At 42.1% G+C, this 23,603-nt stretch overlaps 1 protein-coding gene across 4 annotated transcripts in view; it reads right to left on the bottom strand.

Moving 5' to 3' along the window:
- The window catches only part of LOC122928341 (proline-rich protein 5-like), a 291,839-nt gene that overhangs the window by 61,191 nt on the left and 207,045 nt on the right, over window positions 1–23,603 (bottom strand). For all 4 annotated transcript variants that reach the window (XM_044281096.1, XM_044281091.1, XM_044281093.1 and 1 more), the window contains 3 exons: window positions 22,095–22,181; window positions 19,429–19,527; window positions 17,326–17,436 (listed from right to left, as the gene is read on the bottom strand). In XM_044281096.1, the coding sequence (XP_044137031.1) occupies window positions 17,326–17,436; window positions 19,429–19,527; window positions 22,095–22,181 (297 nt within the window). The remainder of the gene's footprint in view (window positions 1–17,325; window positions 17,437–19,428; window positions 19,528–22,094; window positions 22,182–23,603) is intronic.

The following is a 23,603-nucleotide window of genomic DNA, read 5'->3' as shown; positions in this document are numbered from 1 at the left end:
TAGAAATGCAGAGGACATTATTGGGGTCCTGATTTCTACAGGGGGCTCTATAGGAGTATTTATACATCAGGGCTGTAGAGAGCTTTGTTACCACTGGGGAAACAATAGGGGGGCCTTATTTCTACTGGGGCTGTGTGAGGGCATTATTAATACTGGAGGGCTCTTCTACTAATGGAGGCACTCTTGGGGAGCATTATCATGATTGGGGGCACTGCAGGAGGCAGTATTACTACTGAGGACATTCTAGAAGGGAATTACTATTGGTGGGACTTGGAGGAGCACTATTACTATGGGGGGACTATTTATATGGCAGTAATTTTTCTTCAAAGTAGTATTTGGGGGTATTGGGGGGCACAGCGAGCAGCATGATAACACTGTTGGGACTCAAGGTTGTTGGGGGTGATGAAAAAAATGTGAGGAAGCTAAGATGTCTGTGTGTCACACTCTGCAGAGAGGAGGGCTGACTAAGAGAAGTTGTCCTGACCTAATGTAGAAGATGATGACAGACAAGATCAGTAGAGACGCCACTTGGGAGGCTATGGATGCGAGAGGTATGTGCTGCTGTATACTCCTGTATGTTTGATAGTGTCTATGCAGCAAGTAAAGCAAGTAAAATGTCTTTAGTGCTAGTGCGGGCAGGGGACGTTGACTGAGGCCATATGCATTGGGTCTGGGGCCCCTCTTTTGAGACCCTAGCAACGCCCCTGGTGTTGACTAAACAAGGGGTTGTTGCTGATAAGATAGCCAAGGAAGTGCAGTCATTCCAGGCCCCTTTAAAAAGCTGGTGTTGTAAGTCTCTTCACTTGGATTGGTACCCTGGAAGGGGGTAAAAAAAAAAAAAAATCTGTCTTATTAACCACATTTTATACCCTAAGGGGAGTTTGGTGAATGACGGAAGTAATCCATATTTATGTTCCATAATGTATACTTGGTTCCAACAGCAGTTCTGTGGGTGCATTGGTTCAGGCAAGGTGTTATGCTGACAAAGATGGACATTCACTGGCATTCTGTTGGTTGCCTGTTAATCCCAATAGCTTTCACTTGTTTGATTTTTGTTGGGAGAAGCAGGACTGTGTTGATTGTTGTTTGCTTATGGGCTTATCTCCTGTTCTTATTTCGAGATCTTTAGTCCTGTTTTGGGCTGTGAAGCAGGAGGTTGGTTGGGTCTCTGTGCCTTATTACCAGGACAATTTCCAAATTTTGGGCACAGCCGCGTCCCGGGTATGCTGTATTTTGTTGCACATTATGTAATGGGTGGCAAAGGCTTTTATATTATGTGAGATCGGGAAACAGCTCTCCTTGTCTGAACACTGTTTATGTAGATTAATTTAAATGATCTGGACTGACATTCTGCTGTTTGGCCACAAGATGCCACTGTTTCCTAATCACAGCTAACAGGCTGCATATATTTCCATATTCATGAGAGGTGGAGTTACTCAGAGCCTTGAGGTAGAGAAAGGGAGCAGCCATTTTAGAGGGAGCTGAGACTGAGGAACTGTGTCAGTAGAAGATACGACGGCATCCAGGTGTGAGAGCATCCCTCAGTGACCAGAGAAGCAGCCAAGTGAAGACCAGAGGAACGAGGATTGCTTCCAGGAACGCTGATGAGAGCTGAGGAGCAAAAGCAACATACACTGTGGTACTGCATGCTTGTTGGAGAGGCATTTGTTCTTTTCAGAGTCACCAGCGGATGCAGAGCAGACCTGGGTCAGTAAGATCGTGCACACACCTCATTGCAGTGTTGGCGCCTAGAGACTAAGACCAGGCCTGTAGTTATTTAGTTAGGGTCTCTATTTGTGTCAGGCCACAAGTGTTGCTATTGTTCATTGCAAGGACTCTATAAATTAAAGGGACAATTCACACTGGAGAGCTGATAAACTTCCCACAAACTCAAGCCAGGCTGATGTTTTGCTCAGGAGGAATACTTGTGCTACAAGACCAGTTGTGGGAGTTAAGTTCCTGGAAATTGTCATTGACTCTAAAAAAAAAAAAAAAATGGAATGCTAATGTCACGGTACCTTCTGTGACAGAGGTTAGAAGATCGGAGAGACTGACTGCACGTGAGGTTAACTGACAGTCTCTTGATTGTCAGTGTTGTGGTTTGGTAATGACGACACCTCTTGCCAGGTGCAGCCCGTGGTCATTACTGCATTCCCTACTTAGTTTGGTCTCACACTTCATACCATGCAGTTGATATTCTCTGCTTCGATTTGGAAGAGTTGTTATGTGGACCTTACCTGTGTTCCTGCTCATTTTCTATAAGATAAGTTGTACTGCTTTTTGTAAGTATAAACGAATGGCTGACAAGAGGTGTGTGAGTGGTCCAGACCTGAGAGTGGGTGATTCTGTGTGGCTGTCCAGAAGAAACATTAAGCTGAAAGTACCTTCGTGGAAGTTGGGCCCTAGGTTTATTGGTCCATATAAGATCACTGCCATTATTAGCCCGGTAGCCTTTCATCTTGACCTTTCACAGGCTTTAAAGATTCATAATGTTTTCCATGAATCATTACTGAAGAGATATGTCGAACCTACTGAAACATCCTCCCTGCCACCCCTTCTGTCATGGTGGACGGTAATCTTGAATTTCAGATCGCCAGGATAGTGGACTCCCGAATTCTCTGTAGATCCCTCCAGTATCTCGTATACTGGAAAGGCAACGGTCCAGAGGAGAGAATGTGGGTTCCAGCGGCAGACGTTAATGCCAGTCGCCTTGTGAAAGCCTTTCACAAGGCTAATCCGGATAAGGTCATTCCTGGGTGTCTGGAGGTCACCTGTAGAAGGGAGGTACTGTCACGGTACCTTCTGTGACAGAAGATTGGAGAGACTGACTGCACGTGAGGTTAACTGACAGTCTCTTGATTCTCAGTGTTGTGGTTTAGTAATGATGACACCTCTTTGCAGGTGCAGCCCATGGTTATTACTGCATTCCCTACTAAGTTTGGTCTCACACTTCATACCATGCGGTTGATATTCTCTGCTTTAAGTTGGAAGAGTTGGTGTGTGGACCTTACTTATGTTCCTGCTCATCCATTTTGTATAAGATAAGTTTAACTGCTCTTTGTATTTGGTTGTTCCCCTGTTCTTGTTGTTACTAGGCCTCAGGGAGACGCTGGTTCATTCACCTGGGAAGGGCTTCTAGGGTCTAGGTTCTGGCATATGTATTTTCCCACCTTCAGGGTCTATGGATACTGACAGGAGTCAGGGCCTGGTTTAGGGGCTTCCTAGGGGGTGACCTTTTCCCTCTCCCTAGCTTTGAGGCCTAGTTCTGTGTCCCTCCACTCTCCTGTATTTGTGACATCTAATTGCTGGATGTCAAGGCAGCGAATTTGTGCAGAGAAGATAGTTTTCTGCGGAGGACCAAGAGAGTGCAGCTTTGACAAGTGCAGTCTGTGTTGGGGGAAGCTCAACTTTGCTTTTGTCATAAGTACCAATGGCATGTGGGTTCTGCCGCTAGTTGGCCATGGTAACAGTGGGGGTATCAGCTCCTTTCCATTTCCTTTGATTGTCTATGTGTGTCCAAGATGGATCACGAGGGCAGAGGAGAGTTCAGGTTCATCTGTGTCATTTTGCTGGTTCAATGGTGTGTCTGGTTTGTAGTTTGGAAGAGTTTCTCAGGCAATGGCTCTGCCATTGTTGGTCCATCTGGATGGTAGAGCTTTGTCGAACTTTGTGGTGGTGCTCTAGAAGTGTTTGGCGGTGGCGGGTTTGCCAGCTGTTGAGAAGAGAATTGGGGCAACCATGGAAGATGCTTGCTGGGGCTTAGGAGATGCCATGTTCAAAGGATTGGGAGAGAGAAATCTTTGTTTTTGCTTGTTTATTCACCCCCATTTGCTGTGAGTTACCAGTGAGTGCCTGTGACTCGGTCTTTCTCTGTTTCAGCGTTTTTGTGATTTATGATATTGGTATTTTTTGGGTCCTCCTCCTGTCTATTGACCCCATTAACAAGGCACAGGTAAAATTGAATAAGAATGTGGATCATTTTGCGCATAGATTTGGGGACATTGTGGTGCGCCATAAGGAATTGGAGGTGGCGTCTGATGAATTTTTGCGGGCAGATGGTGTGCGCCTTAATGATGTGGGCACCAATTAGTGGTGCTGGAAGCTTCAGAATGGGTTGGATGTTGCCCTTAGGGTGTGGCAACACGAACATCAGTAAAAAGTCACTGATGAAAGAAAGATTCTTGGAGGCAGAAAAACAGTTATAATAGGTGCTTGACAGTTGGGCCAAGCATCATCTGAGTTTTGAGAAATTCATGTTAGGGGCTCCTATTTGGGCTAAATGCATACAGGGATATATGTTTGATGATTGGGTGCCCTTAAGTCGGTGAGAGCGACTAAGGGAAAAAGGTCACCATACAAAAACAATTAAAGTATTTAGAAAAACTAGTGTGAATCTTGTCTGCCAAAAATGCAATCTGCTGTGCTGGAACACAGTTCATCAGCCGGAACTGCATGTTTATGGCAGATCAGCTGAATTCAGCCGATCACTTACCAAATCTGCTCATGTACCAGGGAGTCAGGTTTTATAAAAAAAATAACTCAATGGTCAGGCAGTGAGTAGGCAGGCAGATAGTTGATAGGATCATTTATACAATGCGTCCAATGCAGCCGATCATTATGTCAAATATATGACCATCTTTCTGCCTGTGCAACATGCCGGTCCCCAGGGGAGAACATGTGAGGTTCACGGTGGGCCAATGGGTACAACAGTTCATTGGTTACTGACGGTTAGCAGATGCCTTCCTGGGTCAGCAGTGCAGTGGAGGGTAGAACAGCACTAAATTCTCCAGAGCACACTCTATTACAGGGGACACCGGCCAGGTGGTGATTGAGGTGCCCTTGATGGTGATTGGGTTTCTGAGTGCTTGTGTGGCTGGGCCCCTGACTTAGGTAATGTTGTGAAGCCAGCACCTTGGTGGTACAAGATGATGAGCGTGGTTGAAGTATGGAGATAAAAGAATGAGGCAGAGTTTGAATCCAACTAAGAACTTTACTGTGACCTGGACAACAGTTTTACATCCAGTTAATAAACAGTCTTATGTGAACATGTAGTTTGAATGGGTTAAATCCCAGTAACAGGCTGCACATGTGGTTATGTCTCAGGCTATAGTAGGAAGTTGTGTAATTACTGATATTTGGCTCTTTGCCTTGCTTCAGTCTCATAAAGGACAACAACATAAACAATAATAGATACAAACTGATGAACAAATAGCAGTAATGTAGTGGCACTGTGGACCAGCGCATCACCAAGGTACCAGATAATAAGTCTATCCCCTAAGCGTACGTCAGCTCTTAGTCCGAGTAAGCCTAATGGCAAATATCTGAGATAAATCATCTCATAACCGGACCATAGAGTGGCGTAAGCTTATTTAATAATATAAATGCCACCATGCTGGTCTCATTATAAGCGTGAATGGGTGCAGTGTGTGGATGAAGTTATTCACACCCAGTGGCTTAATCAATTACAACATGCACCCAACACCCAAATATGCAGCCAGCACGAAAACATACATAAATATAGCAATTGTAACAAAGTATAGGGGGGAACCAACCTGGAAACCTGAGTGAGCGCACCCCTGACGCGCGTTTCGCACAGCTTCCTCAAAAGGGGCCCCTTCACGCTTATAACTCTATGGTCCGGTTATGAGATGATTTATCTCAGATATTTGCCATTAGGCTTACTCGGACTAAGAGCTGACGTACGCTTAGGGGATAGACTTATTATCTGGTACCTTGGTGATGCGCTGGTCCACAGTGCCACTACATTACTGCTATTTGTTCATCAATTTGTATCTATTATTGTTTATGTTGTTGTCCTTTATGTGACTATCTAATAAAATATACTATTTATGCATATGTGTTTTGTTGTTTTTCGGATATATTGAGTTAATTCTCACATATGTTTTTCTCATTGGTTGAGAATTTATTGTCGGTTCTACTATTGCTTCAGTCTCAGTAAAGGTAGTTCAAGTCTTTGTCTTCTACACACAAGTGATGTAACAGATGTCCTATCTGTCCTTGAAGTAACGATGAGGCTGCCGGAAGCTAATAAACCTTCACCTTATTACAAAGGCGCCTAAAGCCTAGAATAATGACTATTGTCCTTCCGCTCCTATAATGCAGACGGTGGCTCCGTTCAGAACGGATCAGTCTGCATTATATTGTAAAAAATGTTCTAACTGTCAAAGTAGCTTCAGACGGATCCGTCCAGACTTTACATTGAAAGTCAATGGGGGACAGATCCATTTGAAAATTGAGCCATAGTGTGTCATATTCAAACGGATCCGTCCCTATTGACTTACATTGTAAGTCTGGACGGATCCGTTTGCCTCCGCACGGCCAGACGGACACCCGAACGCTGCAAGCAGCGTTCAGGTGGCCGCCTGCTGAGCGGAGGCTGAACGCTGTCAGACTGATGCATTCTGAGCAGATCCGCATCCACTCAGAATGCATTACGGCTGGACGGATGCGTTCGGGGCCGCTTGTGAGAGCCTTCAAATGGAACTCACAAGCAGAGCCCCGAACGCTAGTGTGAAAGTAGCCTTAGTAAAATCCACTTGACACTCGGAAGAGTAGACGGTAGAATACAGACTTCACTTCTGCCTATTTCCCTGGCTTGACACCGAGACATGAATTGGCTCCTCTGGGCTGTGGAGCCCAAGAGAGACCTGAGAGGAGAGGAGTTCTCTCCATCCTTCCCCCTTGCTCCTCACTCCATCTCCTCCTTCCTCCAAACTCTAACTCCCCACACTGCTCACTAGGCCTAAACTGCTGTATATATACTGTGGTGCTACCCCCATCTAGTGGTGGAATGTGTGTAATGCACCTAACAGCCTGGTAACAGGGATTCTACACAAGAATGAAATACAGCAAACCGCAGTCACATGTCATCAGGTAGATGACAGCCGTGGTCCTGCATACTTTTGTCCATTTACCCATATCACTCTAGTTAATATCCAGAGAATATTATATATTTATTTTTACATAACATGCAGCCAACTTTTACTGGCATAGTAATGACTACACGATCCGACCTACTGTGTATAACCATATATACAGCATACCTTCTGTATGCCCTTGACTTTACATTACTTGCTTCTGCTATTGTCACTTCAATAGACTTATATATCCCCATCTATTCTATATATGTTATAGCCGCCTAATGGTCCCCCTCTCCTCTTAATCTATCTCTGATAGTAGGTGGGAAACGGCTTACATACATCACACCAGCGCTCGGCACATGAGGACAGGGTTGTGGTTATGATCGCTTGCCACACCCACGTCCTCTGATTGGCCTGAGCCGTTAGCGCTCTCCGCTTTTCCCTCTCCTATTTAAACTGATGGTTCTGGCGGGCACGCACAGCCATCATAGTGCTGACACGCTGCACGAGACACGTGCAGCATCTACCGCTGGTACCATAGCTTAGATTAGACTACTGCCTCTCAGATCCCGTGCCCAGCTTCTGAATTAAGAGACACAGAAACGCGTCGAGCGGGCTGAGAGAGCATAGCTTAGGTAGCCTGATGGTGGTAGTTAATAGCCACACTGTACTCCACTACTTAATTATGTACAAAGACCTACTAAACGAAAGGTCTTTTGTACTACACAGGTGCCGCCAGAATACGGATCTTACATGGCCGGATAGGGGGATACTTGTCTTTATCTTGCTACTTATCAATAAAGTTATTTTTTGTTTTAACCGTCCTTGAGGCAGTAATATATTTATACTAGCACGATAAAAACAAGTATATACCTGTCCGTGAACCCAAGTGTATGACCAGCTTAACCAGCTCAGCTCCCCTAGCTTAAACCCCCTTAATGACCAGACAACTTTTTACACTTCTGCACTACACTACTTTCACTGTTTATTGCTCGGTCATATAACTTACCACCCAAATGAATTTTACCTCCTTTTCTTCTCACTAATAGAGCTTTCATTTGGTGGTATTTCATTGCTGCTGATATTTTTACTTTTTTTGTTATTAATCAAAATTGACCGATATTTTTGCTAAAAAAATTACATTTTTCACTTTCAGTTGTAATTTTTTTTTTTTTTTAAAACGACATTTATATATACATTTTTCTCAAAATTTTGTTCTACATGTCTTTGATAAAAAAAAAATGCAATAAGTGTATATTTATTGGTTTGGGTAAAAGTTATAGCGTTTACAACTATGGTACAAAAATGTGAATTTCTGCATTTTGAAGCAGCTCTGACTTTCTGAGCACCTGTCATGTTTCCTGAGGTTCTACAATGCCCAAACAGTAGAAACACCCCACAAATGACCCCATTTTGGAAAGTAGACACCCTAAGGTATTCGCTGATGGGCATAGCGAGTTCATAGAACTTTTTATTTTTTGTCACAAGTTAGCGGAAAATGATGATCGTTTTTTTTCTTACAAAGTCTCATATTCCACTAATTTGTGACAAAAAATAAAAACTTCTATGAATTCACTATGCCCATCACAAAATACTTTTGGGTGTCTTCTTTCCAAAATGGGGTCACTTGTGGGGTATTTATGTTGCCCTGGCATTTTAGGGGCCCTAATGAGTGAGAAGAAAAATGCCCTGTGAAATCCTAAAGGTGCTCTTTAGAATTTGGGCCTCTTTGGGCACCTAGGCTGCAAAAAAGTGTCACACATGTGGTTTCGCCGTACTCCGAAGAAGTAGGGCAATGTGTTTTTGGGTGTATTTTTACATATACCCATGCTGGGTGAGAGAAATATCTCTCTAAAAGTCAACTTTTCAAATTTGTTTATACAAAGTTGTCATTATAGAGATATTTCTCTCACCCAGCAAGGGTATATGTAAAAATACACCCCAAAACACATTGCCCTACTTCTTTTGAGTACAGCAATACCACATGTGTGACACTTTTTTGCAGCCTAGGTGCGCAAAGGGGCCCAAATTCCTTTTAGGAGGGCATTTTTAGACATTTGGATTCCAGACTTCTTCTCACGCTTTAGGGCCCCTAAAATGCCAGGGCAGTATAAATACCCCACATGTGACCTCATTTTGGAAAGAAGACACCCCAAGGTATTCCGTAAGGGGCATGGCGAGTTCATAGAAGTTTTTTTTTTTTATCACAAGTTAGCGGAAATGGAAATTTTTAAAAGTTTTTTCTCACAAAGTCTCCCTTTTCGCTAACTTGTGACAAAAAGTTCAATATTTCATGGACTCACTATGCCCCTCAGTGAATACCTTGGGATGTCTACTTTCTGAAATGGGGTCACATGTGGGGTATTTATACTTCCCTGGCATTTTAAGGGCCCTAAAGCATGAGAAGAAGTCTGGAATATACTGTAAATGTCAAAAAAAAAATTAATTACTCATTTGGATTCTGTGAGGGGTATGGTGAGTTTATGTAAGATTTTATTTTTTGTCACAAGTTAGTGGAATATGAGACTTTGTAAGAAAAAAAATAATAAACTATTTCCGCTAACTTGTGCCCAAAAAAAAAATTATTCTATGAACTCACCATGCCACAGCGATTTTACTGTGTTTTTGCAGTGATCAGAAAAAAATAACGGATACGGACGTCTGAATGGAGCCTTACAGGGGGGTGATCAATGACAGGGGGGTGATCAGGGAGTCTATATGGGGTGATCAGGGGTTAATAAGGGGTAAATAAGTGACGGGGGGGGGTAGTGTAGTGGTGTTTGGTGCTACTTTACAGAGCTGCCTGTGTCCTCTGGTGGTCGATTCAAGCAAAAGGGACCACCAGAGGACCAGGTAGCAGGTATATTAGACGCTGTTATCAAAACAGCGTTTAATATACCTTTTAGGGGTTAAAAATAAAATAAAAAAAAATCGCATCTACAGCCTGCCAGCAAATGATCGCTGCTGGCAGGCTGTAGATCCACTCGTTTACCTGCCGATCCTGTGAACGCGCGCGTCCAGGAGGAATAACAGGCCTGCCGCCAGGACGCAATCCTGCATGTGGCGGTCCTGTAGTGGTTAAGGAGTGGAACATGAGCAGAATCGAATTGGAATCGGAGATTGCAATTGTTGGTGTTGGACATTGCCTTTAAGGATCCTTTTCCTGGGGTATGGCGTTTTCAAAGTTTGGCTGAAATGTTGTTGCACTGTACGATTTGTGTAAGTTGGTGCATACCATATGTATGCCCAAGTATGCCCTGGTATCATTTTTATTAATAAACTTGGCTCCTACGGCCTTACACCAAAAATGTCTGTGTGCGCTTATAGGGTGTTTAAAAAAGGGGGTGTAGGTCACAGCTGTACAGTAGTTACCATCCCAGTCAATACAGGCATACACACACACAAATATTCTATACACATATACTCTACAAATATACATATACAGTGCAGGGCATGACTAGAAATGAATGGGCCACATAGCAAATTTTTGAATACCCCCTTTCACCCCTTCCTTTCCCCTGTCCACTTCTTCAAAACCCACTCTTGTAACCCCAACTCCTGGGGCTAGTCAAGATTGGCCACTAGCCATACAACCCCCTTCCTGCTCAGTCATAAAACAAATATGAAAATCAGACAGACAATCAGCAGGGTTGGATTTTTTGCTATTCTAGGGTGGCGGCATCCTGTCAGTCACTCTGCGACCCCATTCATTCCTATGGCTGCACTGCAATCCTTAGTCGCAGAACACCTGTTGTGCCAAAGATCTAATCTTAGACAACTCTCTCCTTAGCGTTCTTTGATCCATGTTCAGTGTGGTACACACCATGATGCCAAACAGCACAGTGACTACTTTTCACCCTTTAACCCCTTCCTGACACATGACGTACTACTACGTCATGGAAGCCACTGCGTTCCTGCAATTTGACGTAATAGTGCGTCATGGTGATCGGGCGGGCACCGGAGCGGTGTATGCGCGAGCACTACAGGGGCCCAGCAGTCCGTGGTAGCCGGGCCCCTGCTGTATCTACCGGCATCGTTGCAAAAGCCGATGCCAGCGGATTAACCCCTTCTATGCCACGGTCCACGCTGACCGCGACATAGAAGAGGTTTGTGCCGGGTGAGGGAGCGCATTGAGTCCCCGCTCTGCCTTGCAAGGCATCAGGACCTGCCTTCTACTGGTGCAAGGGAGATCCAGCCTCAGGCTTGGTCTCCTAGGCAACCTGTTTGTGTACTAATCACTGTAGTACTCGAACAGGCAATGCATTACAATACAGATGTATTGTAATGTATTGCAGAGAGGAACAGACCCCCAACAGTGAACATCAGAAATATATGAAAGATAAAAAAAGTAAAAAAAAGTGTTTTTAAAAAATAATATTTTTTTTTTATAAAAGCAAAAAAAAAAAAAGATTAAAAAAAGCCCTTTCCCCTTATTTTATAATAAAAAACAGAACACTCCCCACACATATTAGGTATCGCCGCGTCCGTAATGACCGGCTCTATAAATATATTACATGATCCACCATATCCGATAAACACCATAAAAAAAATATATAATTTTTTCACCTTACATCACAAAAAGTGCAACACCGAGCGATCAAAAAGGTGTATGTCAAACTATACGGTACCAGTAAAACGGTCACCTCATCCCGCAAAAAATTAGACCCTACATAAGACAATCACCCAAAAAATAAAAAAAACTATAGCTCTCAGAACATGAATACACTAAAACATAACTTTTTTGTTTCAAAACTGCTATTATTGTGCTAAAGTGAAATACATAAAAAAAATACATATTAGGTATCGTCACATCCATAACAACCAGCTCTATAAAAATATCACATGATCTAACCCCTCAGGTGAACACCATAAAAAAAAGAAACTGTGTCAAAAAAAGCCATTTTTGTAACATTATATAACAAAAATTGCAACAGCAAGTGATCAAAACGGCGTATGCCACCCAAAATAATACTAATCAAACAGTCACCTCATCCTGCAAAAAAATTAGACCCTACCTAAGAGAATTGGTCAAAAAATAAAAAAGCTATCACTCTCAGACAATATGCTTATTTTTTGCTTAAAAACTGCAAATATTTTGCTAAAGTGAAATAAATAAATAAAATATACATTTTAGGTATTGCCACATCCATAACAACCAGCTCTATAAAAATATCACATGACCTAACCCCTCAGGTGAATACCGTAAAAAAAAAAAAAAAAAAGAGACAATTAGTCAAAAAATAAAAAAGCTATGGCTCTGGATACACTAAAATATAATTATTTGTTAACCCTTGCTTTGCTACTGGAAAAAAAAACAGATTAAAATGTGAAATCTGCCCAAAAAGTTTAATTTTGAAATTTTATCTCCATTTTCCAGCTAAAGGGTTAACAAAGTTTGTAAAATCAGTTTTGTATACCTTGAGGGGTGTAGTTTCTAAAATAGGGTCATTTTTGAGTGGTTTCTGTTATGTAAGCCTCACAAAGTGACTTCAGACCTGAACTGGTCCTTAAAAAGTGGGTTTTGGAAATGTTCCTAATTATTTCAAGATTTGCTTACAAACTTCTAAGCCTTCTAACGTCCCCAAAAAATAAAATGTAATTTTCAAAATGATCCAAACATGAAGTAGACATATGGGAAATGTAAAGTAATAACTATTATATGAGGTATCACTATCTATTATAAAAGTAGAGAAATTGAAATTTGAAAATTTAGGATTTTTTTCAATTTTTTTGTAAATTTGGGATTTTTTCACAAATAAAGGTGAAATATATTGACTCCAATTTATGACTATCATGAAGTACAATGTGTCACGAGAAAACATTCTCAGAATGGCTTGGATAAGTAAAAGTGTATCAAAGCTATCACCACATAAAGTGACACATGTCAGATTTTCAAAAAATGGCCTGGGCAGGAAGGTGAAAACAGGCCCGGGGTTGAAGGGGTTAAATATGCAGCCTGAGTGATTACTAGTTTGAAGACACCTGTGATGCTACCTTAGTTTAACATGTCCCTATGGTCACATTTTTTTTCAATCTTTTCTACGGGTACCATCATTTTTGTCCAGGCCACTTTCATTAGATTGTTTTATAAATTATGTTGAACCACAATTCAAAAACCATGTCTGATTTTTTATAAATATTTATTTATTATTACTTTTGTCAGTTTTAAGTTATTTCAGTGACCATAGTCAGTTTTTGTTCCTGAAGGCTACATTCACACGTCAGTATTTTTCTATATCCCGAATTTCGGTCAGTTTTTTGCGGATCCGTTGTTTCTGAAAATGTTTCCGTATGTCATCCGTTTATTGCGGATCCGCAAAAAACGGAAACATGTATAAATTTCACAAAGCAAATAAAGTTGTTTGGATTTCTTTGAAAAAAAAATTGAAAAAAATAAGTGAATAAGTGATTTCTGTGGGCAGGATTTAATTTCCAGGAACGGATTCCGCATAAAACGGATGACATACGTAATGACATACGAATGTCATCCGTTTTTTGCGGAACCATTGACTTTGTATTGTACCAGGATCCGATTTTTGCGGAAAAGAATAGGACAAGTTTTATATTTAATCGGACATGCGGAACGGAAAAACGGAAACGGACAGCACACATTGTGTTGTCCGATTTTTTTCCAGGACCCATTGAAAATGAATGGATCCAGATCTGGTCCAGATCTGTTCCGCAAAAAACGGAACAGATCAGGAAAGAAAAAACGGACGTGTGAATGGACCCTAAACAGAAGGGTAAAAACTATTTTGTCCACATGTGTACATACATTCTGTATATGCAGTGATCCAGTGGATCACTGCAAGGGTAACATTATTAATAAAATGGATAATGCCATTTGTCTTCATACACTGTGTCCCCCACATGAGTATAAGGCAAAGAAGTAGTTAACAGTTCTAGCTTATGCGCCCACCACACCTATCTAACGGTTTGGCTTTTCACTTGAAGATCTGCACCACATGATGGCATTTGCAGTGCTGATTATGAGAGTTTTGCACGACAGTGGTCAATTTAAAAAGATTGCAAGATGTTTAGAATGAGACTCAGGGACTACTACCATCTTTACTGCATATACACAGCCATTGGGAAAAGTAAGCTCTGTGGAATACCTCAGAATATGCCCAAGAAGTCCTTGAAAAAAGCTCCAGATGGGAGTTGAAACATTGTGTTCTGGATACAGAGGAATACATCTAAATCTTTTCCTAGAGTGCTGTGATCCCTTCTACATGGTATTTGGGACTATTTGGGAATTTTAAATACTTCACTACCCAATGCTGCTGTAGGACCCATTAAGACCCTCAGCTCGTCCATGGTATTAGCGGTATTCAACCATAAACTGTAGCTTGCCTGTGTTCTTCAGATTTTTTTTTCTAAAAAAAATAAGTGGAAATAACAAAAAACTTAATGACGATACGTGTAGATTTTGCATAAGCCGGCTATAGATCCAATGCTAACGACACGTTGGGCGTCACTTGTATTATATGGAAATTGACTACTGATTGACATGTGTAGTCATGTGTAATGAGCACTAAAGGTTGGAGTTCAATTATGGTGGTTTGGAGCGGCCTCTCACAGGCCCAGAGTCAAGAATGCAAAGTTTGCCTCATGAAAATGAAGCAGTAATTCTGACACCTGTAATATTCTGTGAGATTGACTAAACCATTTTCCATTCTCATCCTCGGAGCAAAAGGCCATGAAATCTATACAAATGCAATTTTATGTGGCAATGAATTTATTTTATCAGCTGAATCAGTTCCTTCAAATTGCCTGGAGAGGTGACACATTCCATCCTGTTATAACAAGTCCAGGTAATTGGATGCTTTATACCAGTTGTTGAAAACTAATAATGAAAGGTTGGAGATGTCTTTAGTTGATCCCCGCTGAAGTAAGACCAAGACGTGCAGTATTTATACCATTAAAGAGCTAGATTCAACGAAGGTGAACTTCTTCTCATCTTAGGACTTATGGAAGGTAGAGGAGTGTGGATACTGTAACACCTCTGCAATTTCCACTGGTCTGTATTCCGATTGTGAGCTGGGAAGACTCAGCAGAACATACATACTTATAGTCTACAGAGAACGTATGAGAATAGAAAAGCATGGATGCTTTCTTCCGGATACAGTGCCTCTCCTATCTATAGGCTATGTTTGGTACTGCACCTCAGTCCTTTCAGTCTTCGTGGACATATCTGATATTGCAGTTAAGTCCTTGCTTTCTTCCAGAAACAACACACTTTCTGTCTGCAGGCTGTGTTTGGTATTGCAGTTCAGTCCTTGCTACCAGTCCAGTATGTGTGCTGTGTCTGGTATACCACCCAACCTCTGCATTCTTGCAACTCTCATTCTGAAAGACCCGATCCCTCCATATATTCAGCGGCATACATAGAGAATTAAGGGCCTCATAGCAAGGATCAAACCAGGCGCCCCACACAGGACAGAAGGGTTTCTGTCGAAACCCCTTTCAATGACTCTTGGGCCATTTTTCCACTGCCTCATTTGCTAAAAGTTGTTTCTTTAGAGGGCAGAGTCCTGAGCAAGTTTTCACCTCCAGTAGAAGAGGAGATTATCCCAACTGGGGCCCCTCTTGCCCTGGGCCCCATAGCAGTCGCATGGTCTGCCGCTATGGTAGTTACACCCCTGCATATATTACATGACTAGCATGTAATGCTAGATTTCCACACTGGTGGAAAAGTATGGTTAGATGCAGCTTCCTTCAGTCCTGATCATCAAAGTAGCTTAAAAAGGATTGGTCTTCATGAAATATGGGGGAGACTTATCGAAACTGGTGTAAAGCAAAACTGGTACAGTTGCCCATAGCAACCAATCAGATTTCACTTTTCATGGCATCTTTGGAAAATTAACAGTGGAATCTGATTGGTTGCCATGGGCAACTAAGACAGTTTTCCTTGACACTACATTTGATACATCTCCCTATTGTGGCTAGTGGAGAACTTGTGAAGAAGACCTGGTTAGGGGGAAGGAGTGCTTTTTGTCTCTACAACTAAAAATACATGTCACAGAGACTGATTCCTCAAAATGTGTTTTCTGAGATTTGGATACATCAAACTGACCCATGCTTGTGGGAGCAACCGCTTTTCACTTTCTTGATTATACCACAACCCTCAATGTATCATCAGAAATAATCCACAGTGTATTGTATCTACAGATTGTGGAAAATTTACTCAACATCCTTGTTATCTATCTAAACAAAGAGGGAATACTGATGATATGAGCCCACCATATGTCGCTTAAGATAAGAGGTGAGGTCTCGTCACACTCTGGAATCTACACATGACCTCTTCACGAAAGGAACATGATAAATGGAAAGTGAATAAGCTCGATATTTTATTATCCAAGAATATCTGATTATTATTTCTCTTCCATAATCCCAGGAACATAGCGTTCTGCATCTTGCACGGGACAGTGTTTGAAATGGCCAGATGACTATTCTTTTATATACTGAGCACCAACAAGATAAAAACATGAAGGAGAAAAAAAAAAAAGACTTGGGATACTTATTATAATGTCCTCCTAAGGATATTGCGCTCTAAATTATATCCCAAAGGGTTAAAAAATATATATCTTGCAGTCCTCTACCTTTTTAATGGAGGCATTTCATTTATCTCCCTGTCCTTCCCCCATCCTGGGCTTAGACTATAGGACTGATTGCAGTGGCGTAACTGGAAATGACTGGGCCGCACAACAAATTTTTGAAAGGGTCCTCCTCCCCCAGCACTATCCCCAGTCGAGGCCCAGCAGCCAGTCCGTTTCCTACAGTGTCACTGTATATATTGTCATTTTATAATACTGTTGAGGGGACCCTGACAATAAAATCTTTTAGTCCTCCTCCTAGGTGGGCCCCTTCTGAGTTCTGGCCCCAAAGCAGCCACTCTCCCCGCTTTCCTTATAGCTATGCGCCTGACTATTACATTTGAGAAAGGCAGCTGGAAATGGGCAGCTTTGTCTTTGGCTGGGTAAGGGGCATTAGGAATACTTTAGAAAAACGTAGCCACGTCTCTTTATGTAAACTCCATCCCATTTCAACACATGAGCCAAAACATGAGGAAAACCAAAAAGTGGAAGATCTCTGGTAGACTGCGCCTCAAGCACACGAGTGCACTACTGTATACTGACAAAGACTACCTCTGATCCCCTACATATATACCTATATCCTGGTAATCCAGGAAAATATGGGTGCAAAATAATCCAAAGCAATCTTGAGTGAATGGTGCCATCATGTACTACTCCAGGCTACACAGGGCTTGTTTCTAGTCCATAAATAGGGAGACACATAGGTCCACATAGGAGCTGTATACACAAAACTATATTACATTTTTATCAACTCTGTTCACAAAGTTGCTTAATTTTTTAGTTTAGAAGCATTGGAGACATAAAATACAGTGACTATGACTGTAACTAGACAAACATAGAAAACTTACTATTGAAGACTGACGCCAAACTGCTGTGTTGGGAGCGGAGGACGAGGTGGAGGGGCTTTACTAACAGGTGGGGGTCTTCCTTTCTGTTGAACACGTAGTTTTGTATCATGTCTATGATCAAAGGTAATAAATTAGTGCATATATACAGTCCCTATTTCAACCAGGAATTTTTAATAATATGTTATTTTTATAGTTGTCTAACTTTTTAGTAATTCTATTATTTGACTGCATAGAGAAATAAAATCCAGAAAATATTCCAACATACAGTAGGTGTGAAAACACCTTCCTGCAACTTTAATTATCACTAAGGATATTGCTGAGACACTGCACAGGCAAGTATTAATCCATGAAGTCAAATTTATATTGATACAGTAGAGGCCAAACAATACTGCTCTAGAAGAGATTATCCCCTTTGGGATAATACTTTGTTAACCTTTTTGTTGCATGATTTGTAGCGATATTGATTGCGATGCCCCACAGCAGACTTTCTAGAGCTGCTTGGTACAACACCTGTAGGACCCCAGACCTAGGGGTACTACTATTGTAAATGGTTTGTAGCGCAATGTAATGTAATGTCATGCTATATACTTTGTTCACCAGCAGATGGGGTAAAGTTGGCAGTGTTTTGGCAACAGGAATGGGACTTCTTGGTAGGAGTGGGTTGTTGGACTTTATGTCAAGAGAGGGGCAGAACTAGCTAGAAGAGTGAGAAAGGAGCGAGTGAGGGATCCAGCTCCCGCTCCTCTAGGCTATAAGGACCACAGAGGCAGGTCATATAGGAGAAACACTGCCCCAGAGAGGGAGCGGGATCCCAGGCTACAGAAGATCTGTAAGCTACTGTATATTTGTGTAAGCAGAGTGCTCAAGCAAACAAGCTATACAGACTCTGCTGCTAGGCGACGGGAAACACGTTCAGACACCACCACAGTTCAGGATAGGCATAGCTAGAAGCCTGCATCATACAGTGGAAACTTACAGCCACAGGTGCCAGAATACAGCCATAAGGAAGAAAATCAGGAGAGAGACATTGTCAGCTGGCAAACTTCTGCCCCTTTGCCAGCCATAATACCCCATTATCTGGGTGGATTGCACTTTGTACGAACTGCCGCTGGATGTGCTGCTGTTTGTTCTTGTACTCAATAAAGGAAGATGTTCTTTGTTCTATGATCTCTGTCCGTCTCCTTCATGTCATTTATTCACTGCACAAAACCCCAGGAAACGACGGCCTGAGGGAGTACATCATGATGACAACATCTAATCAGGGCCACTACCAGGGGCCTAGCTAAAGGCTTATGGGCCCTGGTGCATAGGTTCAGTGCTTTGTGGGCAGGGTCAGGGAAGCACAGTCTTCATGCTGTCTGAGGCAAAAATTGAAACGCCCAACCCCCCTCCACCATGCCAAATTCTTGACCTAACCCCTTCCCTCCAGCCAGAGGTTTAACTTGACCTGCATGCACTTTTTATAATACCAGTGTCTTTTTAAGTGGGACATGGGTCTTTGGGCCCCCCTCAGGCTCCTGGGCCCGGTAGCGACTGCTACCTCTGCACCCCCTATCGCTACCCCTCTGGCCACTACCACTCACATCCTCTGCACTGGCTCCACTGCGGCTCTGTGCACACCACACTCATTCGTAACAAGAAGCCCTGATTCTCTCATCCCGTTTTCACGACCACAGTACATTTTCCATCACCTTGTTTGATAGCTTTGTAGCACTTGTGGTGACTGTTCGGTTGGGTTCTCACCACCAATTAAAAGTCGGAATGTTATCAATCTGTTATGGGCTCTACCAGTTCAGGGGTCCCTTTGCAGTCAAATGTGCTACCTCTACAGCATATATGGTCCTGGCTATGGAGAAACAACTTCGGTAACACTATTGTACCTCATGGGTGGGGTAGCTGTGCTCGTATGGCACCTTGAGCCCACATCAGCAGAAGAGGGAGGTATTTTAAACTTTTTGTATAATATATCAAAATGAAGTAAAATTTCTTCTGAACTGAAACTCTCTTCATAAATGTCTACCACGCTTCATGTTTCCAGTTTTAAGCATAGTTCCCTAGGTTGCCCCTCATTAAGTAAAATCTACCATATATCGTGCCACTTACTGCAAGACTTCCTGTGGGATTATCAACCGATTGAACCGCAGATGCTCATGAAGGTCACTCAGGTGATTCATGTACAGAACCTTCTTGCCGAACTTGTGACTGAAAAAATTAACACCAGAGTTACTGTCTACAGAGTTCATAAGTCTTATCGAGCTCCCTCTACTGCCAGACGAGGCTTTCCTCATAGAGGGTTAATGTTATCACCCCGAGCAAATCAGGTTTCCAAACATGATTAATTTATCAGCGGTTGGCACAGGGAGATTACTACATTATATCTTGTAGCACCTATAGAGTTTGTCATTTGCACTGAATTTAATTTGTGGAGGGGAAAGATGAAAGTCCTAAGAACAGTAGATTGGTTCCAGAATGCGGAGTATTCCACATTACACGTGAAGCCTAGAGATCACTGATGATCTTATCACACCCAACGCTTGGCTCGTGAAAACAAAATAATTACATAAAAATCTATGGGAGAAAAGGAATGAACTGTGGAAATCTGTTTGTTTCTGCCTGTTGCAAAGGATTACCTCCCAGCCAAGAAAAATACATTATAGAAGGAACGTCTACATCTAGTTGAGGTTTCATTATTTATCTAAAGCCCTATTGGGACAAACGAACACCATACAGAGGTCATTTTTCAGCCAGAACAGAGTATGATTGTGTAAGTGTGGGTCCTGTTCTGGTTGACCCAGTGCGTTCATAAGTTACATGGACAGTCATGCATTTGAATGGCTGGAATACAACGCTACATTTCTCCTGCATTGGCTGCTGCAGGGGTGGTCTTTGTTTGCAGTAAGCTCCCTCTAGTAGAAGCTGCAGGCAACCAGAATTTTATTATTTAAAGTTTTAAAAGGGTTCCTATGGGCTGTATTACACCAACAGATTATCTGACAGATTTTCTAACCAATCATTGGTCAGGTGGCCGTTTACACTCACAGATCTTTTGTTACACACAAACTATTGGTCTGATTGGAAAGATATTGGTCAGATAATCTGTTGTTGTAATACAGTCCTAACGATTGGACATCACTGTTTGATTGGTAGAAGTCCGCCCTCTGGGGATGTGGCACTCCTGCAAGCACTCTGTCCCCTTCAAAGGCACAGAGGTTGTTTGTGTAAATGCTGCCAAGGCAATGCCAAGTTTACAGGAAAGACATGGCCCCTTCATTGTGCTGATTGGAGGAGATCTCAGATATTGAACCCCACCAAACAGACATTCAGATATATGGTGCACTATGCTGTGGGCTCTCTTAATCCTCTATGTCATGGATCAGCAACCTTCAGCATTCCAGCTGCTGTGACACTCCAACTCCCAGCATGCAAACTTGCTCGGCTGTTCTTATAACTCCCTTAGAAGTGAATGGAGCACTCTGCGAGTTGTAGTTTTCAAACACCTGGAGTGCAGGAAGTTGACGTTCCCATGCTGTAGGTCCTCGAGCAGTGCCAGACTGTCATTAGGCTACTTTCACACTAGCGTTTTGTGCGGATCCTTCTTGCTTCTGCACAGACGGATCCGCACGAATAATGCAAACGCTTGTATCCGTTAATAACGGATCAGTTTGCATTATTCATTAAAAAAAAAGTCTAAGTCAAAACGGATCCGTCTTGGCTTACATTGAAAGTCAATGGGGGACGGATCCGTTTTCCATTGCACCCATTGTGTCAGTGAAAAACTGATCCGCCCCATTGACTTACATTGTAAGTCTAGACGGATACGTTTGGCTCCGCATAGTCAGACGGTCACAAAAACGCTGCAAGCTGCGTTTTAGTGACCATCTAAAAAGCGCAATGGAGGCCAAACACAGCCACATTAATGCATTCTGAACGGATCCTTATCATTGGGGCTTAACTGATCCGTTTTAGGCCGCTTGTGAGAGACCTGAACGGATCTCACAAGCGGACCCAGAAACGCCAGTGTGAAAGTAGCCTTATATGCATTGTAATATACAAAGCAATTAATACAATGAATGGAGATAAAAAAAACATAGGTATAGTATGTATCATTTAGTGAAGGACCACAATATCATCCTTAATAGGAATGAGTCATCAAAAAAATTACTTATTGTTTAACGTTTTATGTTTAACATTTTTTTAGAATGTTTTTGATTTTTGTTTTAATTTTTCATATAGCTATATAAAAAAAAAAGAAGCTAAAATGCTGCATGTTTCGCACTGACCACTAGGCCTAATATTCCTGTTCTGTACAGGTAATTTTTCAGCAGTGATCATATTGTCATTACAATGACAGATATCACCTCTATCTAACAGAGGATCCCCCGTTCACAATAGGTGATGTCACAGCTTATCTACTCCCACAGAAGTCAATGAAGTCCCTCCTGTCGATTGCATCTATGGTACACGGTGGCTGTTCTCAAAGAACAGGAAGTCTAAATGTTTTAAGCCCAGTGGTCAGTGCAAAAACTGCACAATTTTAGGAATATTTTAAACATTTCATATTTTTAGACAAAATCTTAAATTTAACCAATGGGTCATTTCCTTTAATACAGAAAATTTAATGACCAGACAACTACACAGCCCCACCAGTATTGAAATATCTGAATGTGAAAATAGTGAGCACACACTGGTGCACATACTTCTACACACAGACCTACCAACACCTACACAGTCTACAGTACACATACACTGGCTCACTATTTTGTGCTCACCTAATGACTGGCTTGAATATCTTCCACAAGACTTTGATAAAGTTAGTTGGATGAACCACATACAGAGCCTTTAGATTCTTCTTGTACCTAGTAGAACAAGGAAAGGAATAAAACGGGGTCCTGAACATAGGGATCCGAGCCTATGTGGTATGTGTGCCCTAATAGGGCATATGGACAGTGGTTGTCCTAATGGGATACCTTTAATTGGACCTGGATAATTATACTTCTCACCAACCAAATGTAGTGAGAACCTTAACTTGGAGAACCCTTTTAATTGCTTCATAGTGATGTGATGGACACACATAATACAGAGCTGTGGTATGTAATAAGCCAAGCACCTGTGTGATCATCACATGTGCAGGACAGGGTTCTGTCTCCGGAAGTAAACTATTCATGTTCCTACTAAATGACAGCAAACTATTCATGTTCCTACTAAATGACAGCAAGCAGAGATCATGTGAATTGATACTGAATGTGCAGTACCATAGAACAGGGTACTTGCAAATGTATTCTTTATGTGATGTTTGTAGATTGCACTGTTTAGTGTTCCCTGATGCAGCAGAGGGAATTAGCTTTCCCCTCTGAGAGAGAAGCTTTCTAATGAGTATTTTTCCGTCAGTTCTGAGTTTTAGCCCCGTCTGTGAAAGGGATGCAAGTTCAGCACCAATCCCTGTGGGAAAGCTTGAGATGACATTCACAGACAGTCCAGGAACACAAGGCCATACATGCTAGTAATGTATTTGCTGTTTATGGCCAATATTGAGACTTTACTGCTTTTGAAAGGATTAACAGTTAATGGCATCTTTCGCACTTATATTACGGTTTGGCAGACCGTTTGATGATCTGCAACCCCAAGTCAGAAATTGTAGAACTGATTGTGAAACGTTTTGCATGTGGATGGTTTGTAGTCTCTGGCGCCTACCATACTTCCTTGCTATGTGTATGGAGGTTTTGTAGTCTAGGATGCCTACCACATTTTTTAAAGTTTTGCACACCTGTGATCATCTTGGTAAGGTTGCTAAGTGTTTGCCTACTACTCCTATTATCCTCGTTGTTGCTGTTTGCCTATATACAGCTATTGGGAAGAGATTAGCATTGTAAATTGTTGGAACTGTGCCTTGATATACTTGAATGTACTACAACTCCCATTCTGCACTTTACTAAAGAGAGATTTGTTTATACCAGTGGCCTGGTTACTGACTCCAGCACCATATGCCAGCCACTGCACCTACACCTGCTGTCTTGCATCTGCACCAGACTTGCAACCCTAATGGCACCCCAACTACCATCAGGCAGGAGCCCCAACATCAGAGTGTGCCCTAAAGGAAGAAAGGGTGTGCCCTCCTATCAATGCCCTGGCCTTAGGGAGCATCGGTGTGAGGATTGCCACTGTGAATAAATATTGCAGCCAGAGCCTTTACCACTCCCATCCTACACTCCTATGGGGCCGCAACAAACATATTTTGGAAAATAAGAAATCCTTGAAACCTTAAACTTTCACAAACAGAC

This window comes from Bufo gargarizans, chromosome 2 (genome assembly GCF_014858855.1).
Source record: "Bufo gargarizans isolate SCDJY-AF-19 chromosome 2, ASM1485885v1, whole genome shotgun sequence".
In the NCBI taxonomy this organism is placed as follows: domain Eukaryota; kingdom Metazoa; phylum Chordata; class Amphibia; order Anura; family Bufonidae; genus Bufo; species Bufo gargarizans.
This window is presented reverse-complemented; position numbering and strand designations above follow the sequence as displayed.